Below are 20,660 nucleotides of genomic sequence, written 5' to 3'. Positions count from 1 at the left end.
TCTACCCTCATCTCCTCATGAAGCTTGTCTCAAGAAGATCCACTGTCCTGGAGGGTATCTTACCTTTATACCCTCACAGGCAGTGGAAGTAGGCCATTTAAATTTGCGGAAGGATGACCAATTCTCAAAGGTATACCTGACTTGTACACAAAGCCTTCATCACATCACCAAAAAAAGGACGCACAAATGGTAGTTCAGCTGTGCATATTGACAAGTTGTTTACGCTAAGACCCATTGTGTGTCGTACACAACAACAACCTTATACAATAGCCAAATGGCAAATTATTTTCATCTGACATCTATTGAATAACCCTTAACCAAACAAGTCTACAGTATATGTCAGTGGTTAAGAATCATTTGATCATGCATGTAACATTCAGTTATATACTTCACTAGAAGGCCAGCATTGTAGAGCATCTTCACTTCACAGGATAAAATGGGTATTTCCTGTGTACTGTAAATAAAGCAGTCAGAATGTTTTTCACACAGGAGATTAAGTTTTTTCATCCACCTGCATTGGGGCCTGCACAGGGATAAGAGCCCGTTTGCATTGTTCTGTGAATGCTGTGGTTCACACCCTGGTAAGACATCGTCAGCTACTTGCCAATTTCTTGCTAGCCTAGAACAACAACAGTCTGACATGTTTTTGAAGGAAACTTTCTATCTGACCATTATCAGACAATGTTTTAACTCCCCAGTCCCCAAGTGGCGGTGATCCAGATACTCAAGTAGGCTGTAGGCCAAAGAAATTGTGTTGCTTCCCTAAACAGCACACCCATCAACAGCTATACAGACATAATTGGAAAGGCTTTGAATGAATTAGCCTTTTAGATACAGTATATAAACATTTAGGATTAGCTAACACAACATCCCACTGAAACACAACATGATGGCAGGTGACAAACGATATTCCTTTTAAGCCTATATCAGAGACGGTTGAAAAAGTAGGGTATTTAAGTATCTTTTCCTATATTCTATTCAAACTTAATAGCCATACAGTATGCTGACATAGACATCTACATTATGTTCCAGATTATTCTAATTATGACAGTCACAGTGGATGTGTCATGCAGTCTATATAGTCTGTATCCTAGTATAGTGTAATCATGGATTACGGATATGTGTCTTATATTTTGAGGGTAGCAGAGCAAAGCAGTCAATAAACAATATGTTTAAAGAGGGAGAGTAAAATATACATATGGTACTGCCGAAGGTGTACTTCAGTTAGATTGTGCATTATATCACACTGCTATGATGGTTACAATAGTTAGATATTTTCAGAGAAGCCAGCCACAACATGATGTTAACAATTCCTTTAGTGTGGTTTGCACAGCTTAGCATCAGACAGCCAAAACCTTCTGAAAGTGATAGCATGCAAGTAGAGATGCAAAAAGATCAAAAGTATCCGCGCACCAGTATATAGCTCCCAGTGAAATGTATTGACAAGCAACGTTTTGAGCCACTAGCTCTTCCTCAGGCCTCAGGCATGCAAGTAGAGGCTTTGGCCATATTCACCAAACTTGTCCCTGGCTGTACACAATGTTATGAGTGCAGTATTATGGGGATAATATTATTATACAGCTTTTCAGAATACTGTTTGGAGGTCCAATAATTTTGTAGTCTATTAACAGACAGTGTTAAAACGGAGTGAATAGATTACATTACTCCATCTTGGTCAGTTATCAAGGATATTTGCTATAATGACTTCTGGAAAAATATGACGGTAGCAATGGGTTTTGAACTATGAATCACGTCTTTCATATAATTCTGTGGGTGGTTAATTGAAAATGAAAGTACATAAGCAATAGGCTATGTTTTTATGAAACATCTGAAACGTTTTATTTACACATGATCCAGAAATGCTATCATCTTATCTGGGCCCTAGCTCATTGAAGATGCACCAAGGCAAAATGTAAAACTGTTCTGTGGTAAGACCATTCTTTTTTTTTTTTTGTAAATGATGGACTCTGCATCCTCTGGGCACATTAGACAGCTTGCACACCTTGAAAGGCACATTTATTGCTGAATGACATACAGCAATATATGAGCAACATTTGCTGCCATCTTTTTTCAGGCCATTATCAGGAAAATCAGTATCAAACTGCATTCTGTGCATATTGTAAATCATGGAACAAAACTCGTACATCTTGCAAGAATGCATGATAATAGTTGATAATACTACAGTATACTGTGTTGACCTACCTTGATAGAGTTTGATAAATATGATATTCTATATTATACTATGGGGTCTTTTGAGCACACTGAGGAAGGCGCTAAGCTGAAACGCGTCTGTGCAATGAAACACGTTTATATGCCAAGTGCAGCCTTTTTTCTGTTCTGAGTGAACTTATACGTTTGGCCTATAAGTGAACACAGGAGACTGAGTGAAGCCTGCCTCTACCATAAAGTATAATTTGAATGGCCTGCAACACACAATGCATGAATGCATAATGCTAATGTAATTACTGGGCAAAAACATTTACGGAATTTAATATCGCGGCACCACACTACACACAAGCACGTGTGGGTCAGTGTACAGATGATGTAGTTGGACATGAATTATCTGTTTTAAGGTTACACCATTTTCATGAAACCTCTTCAAATCATAGATTCCACATTATTGTGATAGATGATAACATTGCTAATGAAATGTGAGAACATGGGATGCCGTTTAACCTCTGAATTACCAGAGACGCTGTAGCATGTGGTATCTCACACCTCAAACCAGGCAGACATGTTGTGAATGAAATGATAATTGATAATGATTTTAGTTTTTGTGAGAGTGATATCACCACATTTGAATTTTATGTAAATGTATGGTGCTATTATCATTATCAAGATTAATCTGCTTGTGTTCACCTGTCCATTTACTAACATCCCTCTCTGGACTGCTGTAATGTGAACACTGTGAGCGGGGTGATTTGCTCTGTTATTTTACTAATCCACCAGAGGGCGACGTTGCCGTCTTTAGGGCCTGCATGCAAAGTTTGAGCAACATGAGGGTTCTGACCTGTTGCTGCTTCAAATAACGCAGCAAAAATTGCTTTGAGATGAAATGTGTTGCTGTTGAAATGGCCAATGTTTGGTCATTTAGGAATTTAGGTTGTGGTTTGAGCATTTGAGCAAAGTGAAGCTACTATGTAAACAAACCTGTGTTAAAAATGTGTTCTCTCAAAAATACAGTAATATGAACTGGCTTATGCATTCATTGTATTTTTCTGTATATGGTGTGTGATGAAGGGTTCTAGAGAACAATGGTTGAGCAACGATCTAGTTGTTACTCATTGCTTTATTTTATTACTGTAATAATGACAAGAATTTCAATACAATCAGCTCATTAAAGAATTAAGGAATCACAGATAAAACACAAAGCATTTAATGTACATTCTTTCTCATGATATGCTTCCTTGTATTTTCATCTGGCCGACAAATTATAACATAGCATTTGGGAATGAAAATACAAAATAATAAACCAAAACTAGATGCCAAAATAGCAAATATCTCCACAGCCACAGTGAATTTTCCGGGAGAACTGACATATGCTGGGATAAAGGTGATCCAGACGGCACAGAATATCAGCATGCTGAATGTGATAAATTTGGCCTCATTAAAGTTATCAGGTAGCTTACGTGCCAGAAAAGCCAGTATGAAACACAAGAGAGCAAGGAGTCCTATGTAACCTAATATGGCCCAAAATCCTATAGCCGAACCTGCATGACACTCGAGAATTATCCTGTCTGGGTAAAGATTCATATTCTGATATGGGAATGGAGGAGATATAGTTAACCAAAGGACACAGATGAGCACTTGAATGAGAGTGAAGCCAAAAACACTGAGTCTCTGTTGCAGAGGCCCAAACCACTTCATGACATTACTGCCTGGAAGAGTGGCTCTGAAGGCCATTAACACCACTATTGTTTTCCCCAGAACACAGGAGATACAGAGAACGAAGGTGATCCCAAACGCTGTGTGACGCAACATACAGGACCACTCAGAGGGCCGACCAATGAAAGTAAGAGAACAAAGGAAACACAGAGTCAGTGAGAAGAGCAGCAGGAAACTCAGCTCAGAGTTGTTGGATTTGACTATAGGTGTATGTCTGTGCTGGCAGAAAATAACTGCAATTAACATGGTCAAACTGGCACCCAACAAGGAAATAAATGTTAGAATTATTCCCATCACTTCATTGTAGGATAGAAATTCAATTGTCTTTAAGACACACTGATCACCTTTCCAGTTGGACCAGTATGTTGGAGGACACTTCAGACAATCAGATGCATCTGTGTTTGAATAAAAGAAACAGCCTGAGGGTTTCAGAGCTTTCAGATAAAATATGGTATATTTACAGTAGTTTTGCATATTTATGAATTAGGAGGACACAGAGTGAAGATATATTTCAGTATATGTGATGCTAAAAGTTGATAGCATTGAATACCACAGTATTCTTCTTTGATGGAGCATCAACATCAAGATAAAAAACAGCGTAGCATTACCTGTGGTGTTGCTTATTTCTCCTGCTCCACATGGTATGCACTGGTAGCAGCAGACAGGCTTTCCTTTCTGCAAAGCCTTCCTGGTGCCTGGACGGCAGCTCTTACTACACACAGACACAGGCACCTGCAACATCATTTTAATTTATTTGTATTTATTGTGATGGACATTTAGTACCATCCATAGAAAGATGGTAAATACAGTAGTTCTGCCTTATGGATGCCATATAAGGCAAATAAAGTTAGAGAGTCTTACTGTTCTGAACCCTCCACCCCAAACTGTGCTGACATTTCGAATTTTGAGTTGTTGTCCTTTGGGCAAAAATCCATCGTAATGGCCGATTTTGACTACCTCCATAGTTCCTTTATGGACATTTTGTAGATTTATTAGATCGTATCTTGCAGGAGAATCTCCCTGTTCATCAAAATATACATTCTCACCCTGTTTTGTGCTGAAATTGACTTGTTGTAGGTATTGTAATATCTGAAATGTAGAAAAAGAAATAAAAAAGATAGAACATCAACACATCAGTAGATTTAAAACAGGAATCAGTAATGTGGTGTGATGAATGCAAAGAATAATTTTATTTCTAACCTGCCAGGGCTGTATCTTAGTGGTTCCAGCACAGGTGCCATTGATAAAGGGTCCTTTTCCAGGCTGACAAGTGTGGAGATTGTGTAACGCATGTGCCACAGCGTATACAGCTTTATAGACATTATAGGTGAACCTTAGCTCAGACACATCAGTAAACTGATTATTGACATTTCTGAGATGCTCAGATCCATTGCACTGTTTTCTATCATCATTTTCCATTGGTGGATTCAGAGAACAGACAAAGACTGATTCCCAAAAGTCTCTCAGGAAAAGACTGTTCGGATACTGGGAAGGGTGTAGGTTCTGTAGAAAAGGTCCCAGACCAGGAATCTGTGCCTTGCTGACAGTAAAACCTATGGATCCAATGAGAAACGTGTGCCCTTCACTGTCTGTAAGGGAATCATCTGTGAGCCATGCTTCACTGCCAACCCACTGCAGACCAGAAATGTTCTGCTTGTGCAGTTCTGCCACTAACACTTTGATCTCCCTGTGAGACATAAATGTGACGACCACTTTTGATGTGGAGTTTCGTATGACGTCTACTATCTGGCGAACTGAATGTTCAGGATTTGTGCTCTCAAAAGCCTTATTATATTCAATACACACTCCCTCCTCTTTTGCTGCTCTCACAAAGCCAGCCATCCCATTGATGCCATAATAATTTGCGTTACTTATGGCTCCAACCCAGGTCCAGCCAAAGTGTTTGACAAGTTGAGCCATAGCCCTGCTTTGGTAGTAATCACTGGGAATGGTTCTGAAGAAGGAGGGGAACTCTTTTCTGTTACTCAAGCAAGGACATGTGGCAAAGTGGCTGATCTGTATAATGAAAAATGAGAAATTGAAAAATGTTGTACAGTTGTACAGTAGACACAAATCATATTCATTTGGCATATTAGTTTATCAGATATTTGTTGAGATTATTACCAATGGAAACACAATAGCATGCATAATGGAGCTTGAAGTCAGTTATGGAAATAGTAAATGGAAAGTATTACCACTGGGACATGAAAACGTCCTATTATTCGCATGAAACCCACAGTTGGGCTGGAGCCTGAGTGGCCTATTATAGCTTGTGCTCTGACTGTTTTTGAACAGTTCTTTCCTTCAGTAACGTGTTCCACACCATTTACTAATGCCATTGCAGACCTTAGTATGTTCGAGTATCCACAGGCATTGTAGATTCTATACCCTAATCTATGTTGTGGGAGAAGAGTTGGATTTTTATTTATCTCTTCAATTGCGTATATAACTGTTTGTGCAAATTTAAATTCTCTGTAATTAAGACTGTGAAGAGAAAAATAATTAATTAATCAGTTACAGGCACCAAGCTTTTCATTCACTTTTGGTAGTATGAGTATTAGTAAGTATACAATACTATTTTACTATTAAACACTATAATACTATTTAAAAAGTTTTTTGCATAGTTTATCTTTACAAGCTGCGCATATTACATGTATGAAGTAACGACTCAACTCACTTTTTGCAATTTGGTTCATTTGGCAATCTTTGAAATGAAGGTATCTCTCCATCATAACCAGTGCGAAATGTAAAAATTCCGCCAATTATCAGGTCTCCGATCTCCGATAGTTCAGGCAGTAATGCACTTCCCTGTAGCCTGCAGACAGGCTCAGCTCGTATGAGCTGGGAGATCAAGGTGAGCAGCTTTAGCAGTAGCATCACTCTGAGCAGTAGGTCTTATCACCAGACTCTTTATACCATATGTGCCACATCTCAATTCAGATCAGCAAATCTGAAAGACTGAAGGGCCTCAGGAGATTTCAGGTGTAACCTGATTGCCACCCAGAAAAGGCTCATATGAGGGTGTTGCTATAATTCAGATCTTTTTAGAAATTGCAGTCAAAAAGACAAGATGGTAAATTATATTATATTTTATTGCACTGAGTGTTATGTATGATATTTTGAGTTCTTTGGTGAAAACATTTTTACAGAAACATTTGAAAAGTGCTTGTACAATGGATTTCTAAAGGGATTTCCTTGGCATTTTCCTCATCATGTGCTTTTTTGTATTTTTTTCTGGTTTGAGTAGTATAATATAACACTTTGGAATAAAAATACAGAAAAGTAAGCCAAAACTAGAAGCAAGTATGGCAAATATCTCTACTGCAACCGTGAATTTTCCAGGGGAACTAACGTACGCTGGTATGAAGGTGATCCAGACTGCACAGAATATCAGCATACTGAATGTGATAAATTTGGCCTCATTAAAGTTATCAGGTAATTTACGAGCCAGAAAAGCCAGTATGAAACACAAGAGAGCAAGGAGTCCTATGTAACCTAATATGGCCCAGAATCCTATAGCTGACCCAACATCACATTCAAGAATGATTTTGTCTTTGTAGTGATGCATATTCTTATATGGGAATGGAGGAGATATAGTTAACCAAAGGACACAGATGAGCACTTGTATGAGAGTGAAGCCAAGAACACTGAGTCTCTGTTGCAGAGGCCCAAACCACTTCATGACATCACTGCCTGGAAGAGTGGCTCTGAAGGCCATTAACACCACTATTGTTTTCCCCAGAACACAGGAGATGCAGAGAACGAAGGTGATCCCAAACGCTGTGTGACGCAACATACAGGACCACTCAGAGGGCCGACCAATGAAAGTAAGAGAGCAAAGGAAACACAAGTTTAATGAAAATAATAAAAGAAAACTAAGTTCTGAATTATTGGCCTTTACAATGGGAGTTTCCTTGTTCTTTAAAAAAACTACTGCTGTGCACAAAGTCATTGACACACCTAGCAATGAGAAAGACACTAGAACTCTTCCCATGACCTCCTCAAATGAAAGGTATTCCATGGACTTTAAGACACATGCATCTCTCTGTGTATTTGGCCAGAGGTCCAGTGGACATCTGAAGCAGCTGACTGAATCTGTAAACAATATACAATGTAAATACTGTTTTTGTTTCGTCTATGAAACTTGGTGACACAACATTTACATAAACTGTAATAATCTATACTTAAGATATTTGAAAAACTAGCATTTCTAATGTTTTGATGGCTGTTTTTATGGGTGATTTATCTTACAGGTGTATGTTGACATAGTACTTATAGTAATGTAATAATGACTTATTGCAACATAATACACATCTGGTGTGACCAGTGTTCATAAAAAGATAACATACGGGAATTTCCACTGATTCTTTTAGCACAGATCATTTTTATTCTGTGCCGCAGTATCTCTTGAACCCTGTGTTGCATGAAGCATATTCATTATTTGTCATTACTACACTGTTCCAATACCTGTCTCATTGCTGATCTCTCCCTCTCCACATGGTATACAGTCATAGCAGCAGACAGGCCTGCCTTTCTGTACAGCCTTCCTGGTGCCTGGAGTACAGCTCTCGCTGCACACAGACACAGGCACCTGTGTCACAAATGGCAGTGTTTCTTATAATTTGCTTTAAAGGCTACTGTGTTTACTCAGTGTATTATGTCTGTCTAAATCTTACCTCATGTTGGCCTTGAGTCCAGACTATGCTGCTGTTTGTTGCTGACAGCTGAAGAGGGTCTTGTAAAGAAGCATCATAGAAGCCCACTTTATTGAACTTTATTTCACCATCTGGACCCCGTTGCCAGTTGAGCAGGTCATACCTAGCTGCAGGGTCTCCATTTGCATCAAAATACATGTCCTCTCCACTTTGGATGGTGAAATGCACATTCCTCATGTTTTCAAGAACCTTTAACAATGGTGATCATGTAAGGACATAGTTTCACATGTTCATCGCTTATTGTTGTATCTCAAAAATGTAGTTTACCTGCCATGGTCTGACTTCATCAGTGGATGTCATACAGGTTTTACCACTAGATGTTTCATTCCCTGTTCCTGTGCAGACTCTCATGCCATCCAAAACATGGGCAACGGCATACACTGCCTTGTAAACATTATTTGCAATTTGCAAATCGGATATATCTGTGTATTGGTTGTGTACATCACTCAGGCGTTCATTACCACTGCAGAGTTCTCTGCCCATATGGCTGTTTCTACTAAGTTGACAATCAAATATGGTCTCTAACAATTCCTGATAGAGGGGTATTTTCGTTGACTGATCAAGATTAGCAAGAAATTCTTCCAAGCCTTTTATTTTAGCTTTTGGAATTGCGAAACCCATAGAGCCTTGTAAAATATTGTGCCATTGACCTCTTGCAATATTTTTGTCAGAAATCCAGGATTCACTACCAATCCACTGCAAACCAGTAATGTTTTCAGTGGCAAGTTCTTTCAATAAGACTTCCATATCAGAGTAAGAGACAAATGCAACAATGACTTTTGATGTGGACTTCTTAATAACATCAACTATTCTCAAAATGTGTTCCCTTGGGTTGGTTCTAAAGAATGGTTCAGAGTACTCGATACACACTCCTTCCTCCATGGCAGCTTTGATAAAAGTGACCATCCCATTGTTCCCATAGTCATTGTCACTGCATACAGCTCCTACCCAGGTCCAGCCAAAATGTTTGACTAACTGGGCCAGCGCTCTGCTTTGGTAGTAGTCACTGGGGATGGTTCTAAAGAAGGATGGATGTTTCTTTTTGTCACTGAGACATGCACATGTAGCAAAGTGACTGATCTGTAAGAGACAACAATTACATTTTTAAAAAATAATAATTTTCCATCTTTAGGGGCTTATAACTTTCTTTGACATTGCCGTATACATTGCCTTTTATACACACATAATTTGCACGCATCAATCAATACCCACTTAGTGAACTTTAGTACATACTTTAACAATATTATGTCTTATTTCACTGCTTGGTTGAATTCCTCATTTTCCTGTGTTCTATAAGGGAGTAATTAACCGTATGTTATTTCCACACATATGAAGTAGTTCCAATTTGTTGGCCGTATCACACTTGAATATTAATTTGCTAAACTTGTTAAAGAGTCCTGGGATATGCCCGCTTGACAAGGGGAGAGAGAACTAACAACTGGCTTTTCGCCGTATAGCAACCATCCATTTAGAACTAACGACTGGCCTTTGGCCATATCAACCATCCATTTAGATCCATTTAGTAATGGCAGTTTGTTCTGTAAATTGAGATTAGTTGAAATGTGTCAGGGGGAAAGTAATTCTGTGAACCGACCACTGTGTCGTCCATACATAAATATCATGCATTTGCTCATAGATGCTCTGAAGTATACAAAGGTCCTTCAGGTATAAGGTAAAAACACACACAAACCAAAATAATTCTCTGAGAATCAAATGATCAGAAATGCTGTACATAGTCCTACCACAGGTACATTAAGAGGTCCAACTGCTGCAGAAATAGCAATTGTAGGAGTGGATGATGTCTCTGCTATGATGACTTGGACAGTATCTGGATGAGAACATGAAGTGTTGGTTGGATAATCCTGTCCATTCATCAGAGACAAAGCAGCTCTCACTGCCATCTCCACAGAACCACACGAATCATAGATCCTATATCCGAGTTGCACACCAGGAAGAATAATGGTACTATTGTTGATTTCTTCAATGGCAAATACCATAGTTTGTGCATTCTGAAATTCTCTGAGGCTTAAACTGTAGGAAATAATGTTAGTTAGAGTGAGCACATTCACAATACATTAGTTGCACATTCAGTTAATGTCAAATGCCAATTCTAAATTAAATTAGCAAATGAAATTAATTTATGCCATTATTTGATTAAATGAAGCCAGTAGATATGCTCATTCCCTCTGTGTTGTAAGTGAGGCACATTTCGCAAGAGCATTATTTACAATTTAAGCTTAGTTAGAAATTCCCAGGTTGTTTTTAAGTTCTGATGACTGCTCACCTTTTGCACTGTGGGTGTTCTGGCCCTGTGGTAAATGAGGGCCTCTTTTCTATCCAGCTGTTGTGGAAAGAGAAAATCCCTCCAATGATCACGTCCCCATCCATGCTGAGCTGTGGAGGGTCATGCTCTCTCCAAAGCCTGCAGAGGGTGTTCACAGCGGGCACCAGTGTGATAAGAAACCATTTGCACAGGAACACCATTTTAATATCTTATCAGACCATTCATTCTTTGGTCTGATTTTATATCATAGTGGGGAGTGGGGGTGGGGCACTTCTCTAGCACACAGGCCAGATGACTGGGAACAGGTGGCTGTATTAGTAGTAGTGTTAGATATCATAAAGAGTAGATGTATAGAACATCAGGTTTTGAAGGTTTTGTGCAGGCAGCAGACACAGTGGGACTCTCACAAGTAGAAAAGAACAGGCATGGCAGATGTAGCCTAGATGTCGGTGTAGCCATGATGGAGTAGGCTATAGCCTAAGCCTAATGTGGTCATAGGCTACATCTTCCAGCAAACATGAAAACGGTGCAATAATCTATGCTAATCTTAAATGATAATATTGTTATGACCGCCGCGCAGCTTGCTATGGAGGTTGCTAAGTAGTATGGGGGGAATTCTCCCATGCGTGTAAGGGTGCGTAAGTCCAAAAAAACACGCAACTACGCGCATTTCCCTCTAAGAGAATTCTGCCATCCACTTAAATCGACCATTTACGTGTGGTAGAGAGAGTTGCGCGTTTTGGGTGGAGCAACCCCAAAATCTGGGCGTTTCATATACAGTATATATAACTCTTGCGCGCATTCTGCCATGGCTTAAGCACTTTTCCAGCTACGCAGTCTGGAGGGCTGGAATAAGGTCGAGCGCCACTACAAGGTGAAACAGCATATTGCTCATGTCGGCAGAAGGCCTTGTTCTAAATACATGTAGGCAACACAGAATTTACAAATTGACATTACAGTATCAAATGTCATGCTTATAAGTTGATACAGCTTCATGTTTTCCGCATTACAGTGTCACACGGTGGCATACATGTATTTCGCGCCATTACCTTCACTGGCTTCATAGGCTACATTAGCCTGACTCTCGCCAGACCCTTGTAGTTCCGCCATGCTCCACCAGAGGCGTTTCGCTGAGCTCCACACAAGGGTCTGGGCTCGAGGGCAATCCAAACTCCTTCCAGGGAGCAAAAAATGATGAACCAATCAGGAGCGCCGAAGCGGCACGCAGCGAGGAGTCTTGTGCTGACATTGATTCTGCTATTTCAACCTTTTTGTCGAATCTATCGAGTTTTTATTCTTAAAAAGATGATAAATAAATAGATTTCATTTTTGTATGACAACCTTTTACAGCAGCCCATGTCTGATGTCCTAAAAAATGGGTGTTTTGCCCCCTGGGTATGTGGCAATGATGGCTAAACTTCTTTTCACCTGAAAAGCTTTTTTTAGGGCCCGAGCACCGAGGTGCGGCCGCTATAGCAGCGGCTACACCGTAGGTGCAAGGCCCTATTGTTTTTGCTCAAATTATTATTATCATTAGGGCCCGAGCACCGAGGTGCGGCAGCTGATGCGGCTGCACCGTAGGTGCAAGGCCCTATAGAGAATGGGAATGTGACGTGGCGTTCGAGGTTGCGCCGCGGTGGCGTCAGGGATACAAAGTGAGGCCACTTGTACGCTGCTGCCAATGCTGTATCATTGTATACATTGTAAAACATTGCTAACTCCCTGTTTCTAACACTGTTTTTCACACATCATGGGACGAACCTGTTGTGTTGTTGGATGTAACGTCCGTGCCCACGATCGTCAGGTAAAACAATCAACAACGGAGTGTCTTTTTATTGCTTTTAGGATTTCCCGTCCACTCTCCAGACGGCATGTCATAGGGATCCATGTTAATGTGATCAAAGATATCTTTTCCATATAACGTTTCCTCGTGTCCGGCAGGAGCTTGTCTCTGTACGGTTCATTACTACTTCTACTACTAGTTTTAGCATAGTAGCCTAAATGTTTTCATCTAGTGTTATTGTTTTGGCTAGCCGATCTTGTTCGAAATACCATAGGTTTCTTGTTTATAATTCGCGCCGCGGCCTCACGTAATGGAGGAAAACGCATGCATTGCGCGGCTGACTTCCGTTCCCATTCTCTATTGTTTTTGCTCAGATTGAATTTCTTCCGGGCCACGTTTTGCCTTTTTTCAGCAACTTGGCATGCTCTAAAACTCTTGAAATTTAGCAGCTATGTGTGGAATTGATAACGTATTTAAACTGTATAGTGAATCTTAGAAGAATTTGAGTTATGATTATGATTATGATTTTTGCACATCAGGTATTTTGAAGCACTTCTCCTAGACGGTTTATCGAAATAATTTCATATTAGCAGTAACATGATCTTTAGAGGAATTGCGAACAGATTTTTTAATTTTTGATGTATATTGAAATGGCAAAGGTTTGAATTATGGCGTCTTATTAAAGAAACAGGAAGTTGGTGTTATGTAGAATAAAGGTTGTAATTTGGATGTAATTTGGCAGCTACATGTGGAATTGGTGCCGCTAATCAAAGACAGAGCTCTTGCCTAGGGTGTGGCTTAGGGACTCTATAGCACCACCTAGCGCGTTGTCTGTTGTGGTTGACACACACATTCACGAAAATGGACCAAATTTGGTGGACATGTGTGGTATTGCTACCGCTAGTCAGGGAAAGAGCTCTGGCCTATGGTGTAGCTTAGGGACTCTATAGCACCACCTAGCGCGTTGTCTATTGTGGTTGACTCATACATTCACGAAAATGAATCAAATTTGGTGGGCTTGTGTGTTAGTGCTCCCGCTAGTCAGAGACACAACTCTGGCCTAGGGTGTGGCTTAGGGACTCTATAGCGCCACCTAGCCTGTTGTGGTTGACACATACATTGATGAAAATTAGCCAAATTTGGTGGACATGTGTGTTGCTCATGCCTTTGTTAGATTCCGAAATGTCACGGGTCCACACCGCAGGTGCTCGGGCCCGCCATCGCCGCTTGCGGCTATATATATTTTTTTAGATCTGTTACTTTTGGTCGAAATGCTCTATACTGTGGACATCTGGAGACATATGGAGTGCCATAACAGTCAGTTTTCTGTTGGCCTGTGTGTATTTGTTTTGTTTGCGTGTCTGTGTGTCTGTGTGTGTAAGCACAAGCAATAGAGTCTATTACAGTACATTTGCCATCTTCACTTTATTCAGTCAATCTGAAGGTCCAGCTACATTCAATTGATTTGAAATCCCTGCAGGCCTATTTACATTCAGTCCTTAGATTATAGAAATATCTATGATCAAGATAAAGGTATACAATATTGCAGTGAAAACCTCTGTTGTGAAGCTATAAAAGGGAATGAATTAGAACTAGCAAGTACATTTGTTTTTAAGTTCTGCAGTATTTAATGAGATTTTATTCATTTTCCCATTACGTGTTTTTTAGTGTTCAAGTCTGGTCTTAGTAAAATAATATAGCACTTTGGTAGGAAAATACAAAATAATAAACCAGAACTTGAAGCTAAAATAGCAAATATCTCCACTGCCACTGTAAGTTTTCCAGGAGAGCTGACATAAGCTGGTATGAAGCTGATCCAGACGGCACAGAATATCAACATACTGAAAGTGATGAATTTGGCTTCATTAAAGTTATCAGGAAGTTTGCGAGCTAGAAAGGCCAGTATGAAACACAATACAGCAAGAATTCCTATGTAACCCAAAACAGCCCAGAAACCTACCGCTGACCCAAGCTCACACTCTAGAATAATCTTTTCCTGATAAAGGTTCATGTTTCTGTAAGGAAAAGGGGGGGATATAGTTAACCAAAGGACACATATAAGCACTTGTATGAGAGTGAAGCCAAAAACACTGAGTCTCTGTTGCAGAGGCCCAAACCACTTCATGACATTACTGCCTGGAAGAGTGGCTCTGAAGGCCATTAACACCACTATTGTTTTCCCCAGAACACAGGAGATGCTGAGAACGAAGGTGATCCCAAACGCTGTGTGACGCAACATACAGGACCACTCAGAGGGTCGACCAATGAAAGTAAGAGAACAAAGGAAACACAGAGTCAGTGAGAAGAGCAGCAGGAAACTCAGCTCAGAGTTGTTGGCTCTAACAATAGGTGTCTCTCTGTGGCCATAAAAAACCATTGCAGTCATCATCGTGAAGAGGGCTCCTATTGAAGCAAACAATACTAGTAGTATCCCCATCACTTCATTATATGACAAATATTCTATCTCCTTTGGGATGCAGGCATCTCTTCTCATGTTGGACCAGTATTCACCTAAGCACTGCAAACAGTCAGCAGAGTCTGTAGGGGCAAAATAGAAAATGACCGGGTTTACTTTCCCCATTGAAAGAGGTGGCTTGACAGATCATTAATTGTCTGCATAGTACCGCATGATAGATCCACTTGGATCACTTAGACAGTTGTAAAATGCTAAATGCCATAATCTTAGAAATTTGAAAAGGAAGCAGACTGGTGAATGAGGTCATATACTGTATGCATCACCTGTAGTGTTGCTAATCTTGCCTGGTGGACATGGTACACAGTCATAGCAGCAGACAGGCCTGCCTTTCTGTACAGCCTTCCTGGTGCCTGGAGTACAGCTCTCACTGCACACAGACACAGGCACCTGGAAATGACACAGACACATATGTTTAAACATTGAGTCATTTGCATATGTAGAATGCCTCCAGCATCCTGGGTAACAGTGTGACCTAGCCCCGGTTTGGTACAGATCGGCACCAAATCAGGCCCAGATCCCCTCCCTGCTTTCTATTTAATGTTAATTAAAAATGGTGCGTTTACCTCTTTGTGCCCTCCGCCCCACTTAATGTTTATGTTAGTCATTCTGAACTGCTGATCTTTAGGCAAGAACCCATCATAACGGCCAATTATGTCAACGTCTGTGGTTCCTTTCCTGATGTTTCTTAAATTTATCAATTCATATCTTGCTGGTGAATCTCCATTGCTATCAAAAAATATTTGCTCACCATCGGGCATGGCAAAATTCACAGATTGCAGGTAATGCAAAACCTTAGAATAGAAATATAAATGTCACGATAAGGGGCACATATCATGGGCACATATCACATATTTTAGTCACAGTAATCTTGCCAAGAATGAATGAAAATACTGCATGTTTTTTTTTTTTTTTTAAATGCTATTGCTCACCTGCCATAATTGTATCTGTGTGGGTATAGCGCAGGTGCCATTGATAAAGGGCCCTTTTCCAGGCTGACAAGTGTGGAGATTGTGTAACGCATGTGCCACAGCGTATACAGCTTTATAAACATTATAGGTGAACCTTAGTTCAGACACATCAGTAAACTGATTATTGACGTTGTTGAGATGCTCAGATCCATTGCACTGTTTTCTATCATCATTTTCCATTGGTGGATTCAAAGAACAGTCAAAGACTGATTCCCAAAAGTCTCTCAGGAAAAGACTGTTCGGATACTGGGAAGGGTGTAGGTTCTGTAGAAAAGGTCCCAGACCTGGAATCTGTGCCTTGCTGACAGTGAAACCTATGGATCCAATGAGAAAAGTGTGCCCTTCACTGTCTGTAAGGGAATCATCTGTGAGCCATGCTTCGCTGCCAACCCACTGCAGGCCAGAAATGTTTTGTCGATGCAGTTCTGCCACTAACACTTTGATCTCCCTGTGAGACATGAAGGTAACAGTTACTCTTGATGTTGAGTTTCTAATGACTTCTACTATTCTTAGAAGCTCATGTTTTGGTCCTGTTATTTCAAAAGCCTCATTATACTCGATACACACTCCCTCCTCTTTTGCTGCTCTCACAAAGCCAGCCATCCCATTGATGCCATAATAATTTGCACTGCTTATGGCTCCAACCCAGGTCCAGCCAAAGTGTTTGACAAGTTGAGCCAGAGCCCTGCTTTGGTAGTAATCACTGGGAATAGTCCTGAAGAAGGAGGGGAACTCTTTTCTGTTACTCAAGCAAGGACATGTGGCAAAGTGGCTGATCTGTAAGGTCATCAAAACACAGGATTGTGAGATTTGTTATCCTCATGAATCACCTCAACCTCAATAAAGAACAAACATGCATCCATCAGTGATTATAATTACAAAATGAATTGGCCTTTTCAGCCTTACCACTGGTATCTGAAACTGTCCAATTACTCTGGCAAATCCTATTGTTGGTGTTGACCCAGAATGTCCAATTATTGCTTGTATGGCATCTGGTTTGATACAGTTATCTGTCTTCTGCTGACCATTTACCAAATTCATGGCTGCCCTCAGTATATCCATGGTGCCACAGTCATCATAAATCTTGTATCCCAAAGAGATCCCAGGCAAAATATCAGGATTTCTATTAATTTCTTCTATTGTGAAAATAACAGTATGAGCAAACTTGAATTCTCTGAAATTGAAACTGAAGATTTTTAATTAGTTACACAATTTTAATCGTTAGGTATACAGAACCATCCACCACTTTTTAACAACAATTTCACTTTTTGAATTCTGTCATCATTTTTTTTTGTGAACAAAAGTAGCAACATACATTTCTAAATTTTGGTATACCTACTTTTTGCATTGGCGTCTATCTGGCATATTGATGAAAGAGTCCACTATTCCATCTTGCCCAGTTCGGAAGGAAAAAATTCCCCCAATGACAAAGTCTCCATCCTTTTCATATTCAGGTAGCTCTGCTCGGCCCAAAAGGCTACACTTGGGCTCCTCTGCTTGGATCACAAGACCCAGGAGTATATGCACCAGCAGCCGCATGGCACTGTGCATCTGTCCCCAAGTCCTGGCCCTAACTTATATAGTATGGGCTCTGTATCTAAACACCTGCCACCACTAGAGTGCATCGCAGATCAGGTGCACAAATATGAAAAAAAAAAAAAAAAAATGCTGTGGGAATAAGGAAAATGGGAAAAAAAATGAAAAAATAAACAATCACAGAAATTACACACGCTTGTGCTCTTCTCATTGTTGAAATATGCTTATTTTCTAGGAGTGTTAGAAAAAACACAATATATGTGGAAGTGCCGATATTAAACAGAAATATAACATTTTCATATTGTATGCATAGCTAGCATCATATAATATGCAAAGTTGAGGTGGTTATGCCTGAAGAATTATCAATAGTTGAGGTGGTTATGCCTGAAGAATTATCAATAGTTGAGGTGGTTATGCCTGAAGAATTATCAATAGTGAATATGACCATCATTTACATGGTAGCAAAGGCTTTGCATTTCAATCGGCATATAATGTGCTTCATGTACAGTACATGCTTAGTTTAAGGAAAATAAAGTCAAAGACAAAGACCTTTCTACTGTATATTCTTGTCTCTTAGTCTTTTCCAAATCAGAGTGAGTGCAGCTTATATTAGTGCCCTCTCAGTATAGGCCAGTCAATCTAGCTCAAAAAAGGGCCAAAACTTAAACTAATTGCAATAGTAATGGTTCATACTTTTTATTGATCTTTAAACCCTCCTGCATCACATATTAAAAATCTACCCATTTATATTTAGTGGAACATACTTTTATTCAAGGTCAAATGCATTTTGCCATTGGGACTTACTACAGGTGAAATGGGTAACATTTTAAACTATAGATATCAAATTGAAACTTTCACAGTTGTTTACTCACATTAAGGCAAATATTTTTTGTATTGCAAGTTTTCTGAAATGTGATGTTTAGATATGCAAATGAGACCAGTTTTACCTAAATATGCAATAATTTGCATATATTTCTAGAAAACTAAATCTGAACAATAGGTACAGTCCGCTTCAAAATAATTGCTGCATTTTGCTTCTATATTGGATACCAAAAGCCTATGCAAAGGGAATATTAGATATTACTTCATATCACCTCAGAAATGAGGAAATCAAGTCAAGTCAAAATCAATGCGTTTCAATGGAAGTACATTATAGAACAAATGATTGTCAATGATATGGTATGATGGAAGTATCTAAATGCATGCCAAGTCACATAAGGAAGATATTGACCTTTAGACAACATATCAAGTGAGTTGGCATGCACTGAGATACTTCCATCAGGCCCACAGGCTGTTTAGGCCCACATTTTTCCCCTATTGAGAGAAGTAGAAACACTCTCAGAAAAAGCAATGAAGAGAAAATAAATTCTATCAGGGACTGAACAGCAGACCTCACGAGTCTGAAAAATAATTTTGGATCTCATATTCAGAGCACCCTAACACCTTGCGGGACTATACAAAGATTATGCAAGTCTTTCTTTTTCATTTCCCACCCTGAACATGGGCAAAATGCACCATTGAGATCTATTGAGAAATATGTTTTGTATAGAATAACCACAGGTGGCACTAAAATCACTGAATCACTGAATCACTGAAATTGCAGGGGTGGGGGCCAAACATATGGAGCTCAGTGGTGCATTTTGTCCATGTCTAGGGTGGAAAATGAAAAAGAGAGAATTGCCCCCCCCCCCCCCCCCCCCCCAACATAGGTACACATGGTATTTTTTTCAGAAGTGTGTGCGCTGTGGTTGAACTGACGTGGGATGACCCATAAAGGAGATTACAATGGCAAATCAGCTGGAACCTACAGTACCACTATTTTTCCCATTCATGTGTGCTCAGATGTGTTCCTTGGTCATGTGGTTGATTACATTACTGTTGATCATCTGTCCATCATTGTATAAATCCTGCCCTGACAATTTGATTGGTCCGAACAGCTCTGGTTCGAGCATAGTTGAGCCACAACAGAGCCAATCCAGAACGAACTTCCCGACCTCAAATGTTGTGGGCGGGGCTACGTTTGGTTGGCACCCAGGCTAGGTGCCTTTATTCATCTGTGTTTTTTGTTGAATTAGCCCAGGACAGCTCCAGAAGACCCTGGCCTGTGTAATTCTTCTCTTTTAGCTGTGCCATATGTGTGTCTTGTTTGCATTCCATGTTTGGTGTAGAGGTGTAGATTTGCAAGACCTGCTCTTTCTCTGGCTCGTACTTTCCATAATGATCATCTGTCAATGCAAATCAAACGAGCTGTTAGGCCAACTGAAATAAAACCATGCCAGTCTCTAGGTATGGTGAGGGACATGTGATGATGTGGGGCTATTTCAATTTCAAAGGTCAAGGGAACTTGCATAGTATGTATAGTATGCATAGTATCCTGAATGCATGCAATAACTGGCCTTTAGAAATAAAAATGTGCTTGCCTCTATGCAAATTTAACAAAGGGGTGTGTATACTTATGCCCCTGTATTTTAAGGAACAGTTATTTATTTACGATATATTATTCGTTTATAAAGAATGTTTTCTAATTAAGGCATTAAGATCAATAACCAAAATATGTTTTATTCCTCTTTTTAGTCAACTTTAGTATGGGTTCATTAATGTATGAGCACAGCTATGGAGTTTCTAGTGGCATAGGACTCACTCCATAGCAAAATATTTGTAGTGAAGTACTAAGCGTATTGTATTTGCCAAAGGTGGCAAACAGCTGTTTTTAATGTCAGATATTGCTCATTAAATGAAGTGTAGCCTGGTAAGCAAATCAAAATAATTCCAGACCCATGCAAAGATCTTGATTTATTCACAGTACAGTACAAACATCCTCTTAAACTGCACAGACCACTGGCATTCATGTGATATATAAATATATGCCTCGTATATGCAACGGCGTGATCAGTTCTGGGCATAGAGATACGAAAAGGCCATTTTATTTTTTATGTTATAGTACACAATACATATCCACAGCATGCATGAGAAAGATGTGATGAGGGGCTGTCCAGTGTGTCTGGGTCTGACC

General features: G+C 39.8%; 3 protein-coding genes across 3 annotated transcripts; all 3 read right to left on the bottom strand.

The window, feature by feature from the left end:
* Window positions 1–3,375: 3,375 nt before the first annotated feature.
* LOC134100032 (extracellular calcium-sensing receptor-like) lies at window positions 3,376–6,815 on the bottom strand. Its single transcript, XM_062553080.1, has 6 exons — window positions 6,802–6,815; window positions 6,081–6,369; window positions 5,086–5,901; window positions 4,780–4,974; window positions 4,494–4,617; window positions 3,376–4,280 (listed from the first exon to the last, which is right to left on the bottom strand). The coding sequence occupies exons 1-6, from the start codon at window positions 6,813–6,815 to the stop codon at window positions 3,376–3,378; spliced, it is 2,343 nt and encodes a 780-aa protein (XP_062409064.1).
* A 251-nt stretch (window positions 6,816–7,066) lies between these two features.
* LOC134099428 (extracellular calcium-sensing receptor-like) lies at window positions 7,067–10,624 on the bottom strand. The gene is made up of 5 exons (XM_062552300.1): window positions 10,343–10,624; window positions 8,868–9,680; window positions 8,562–8,789; window positions 8,353–8,476; window positions 7,067–7,980 (listed from the first exon to the last, which is right to left on the bottom strand). The coding sequence occupies exons 1-5, from the start codon at window positions 10,595–10,597 to the stop codon at window positions 7,067–7,069; spliced, it is 2,334 nt and encodes a 777-aa protein (XP_062408284.1). The 5' UTR covers window positions 10,598–10,624.
* Window positions 10,625–14,309: 3,685 nt separating this feature from the next.
* LOC134100031 (extracellular calcium-sensing receptor-like) lies at window positions 14,310–17,650 on the bottom strand. Its single transcript, XM_062553079.1, has 6 exons — window positions 17,451–17,650; window positions 17,018–17,297; window positions 16,073–16,888; window positions 15,707–15,934; window positions 15,407–15,530; window positions 14,310–15,205 (listed from the first exon to the last, which is right to left on the bottom strand). The coding sequence occupies exons 1-6, from the start codon at window positions 17,648–17,650 to the stop codon at window positions 14,310–14,312; spliced, it is 2,544 nt and encodes an 847-aa protein (XP_062409063.1).
* Between the last annotated feature and the right edge of the window lie 3,010 nt (window positions 17,651–20,660).

Source organism: Sardina pilchardus, chromosome 13, assembly GCF_963854185.1.
Source record: "Sardina pilchardus chromosome 13, fSarPil1.1, whole genome shotgun sequence".
Classification (NCBI taxonomy): domain Eukaryota; kingdom Metazoa; phylum Chordata; class Actinopteri; order Clupeiformes; family Clupeidae; genus Sardina; species Sardina pilchardus.
Note: the sequence above shows the minus strand (reverse complement) of the source record. Positions and strands in the feature narration are given on the sequence as shown.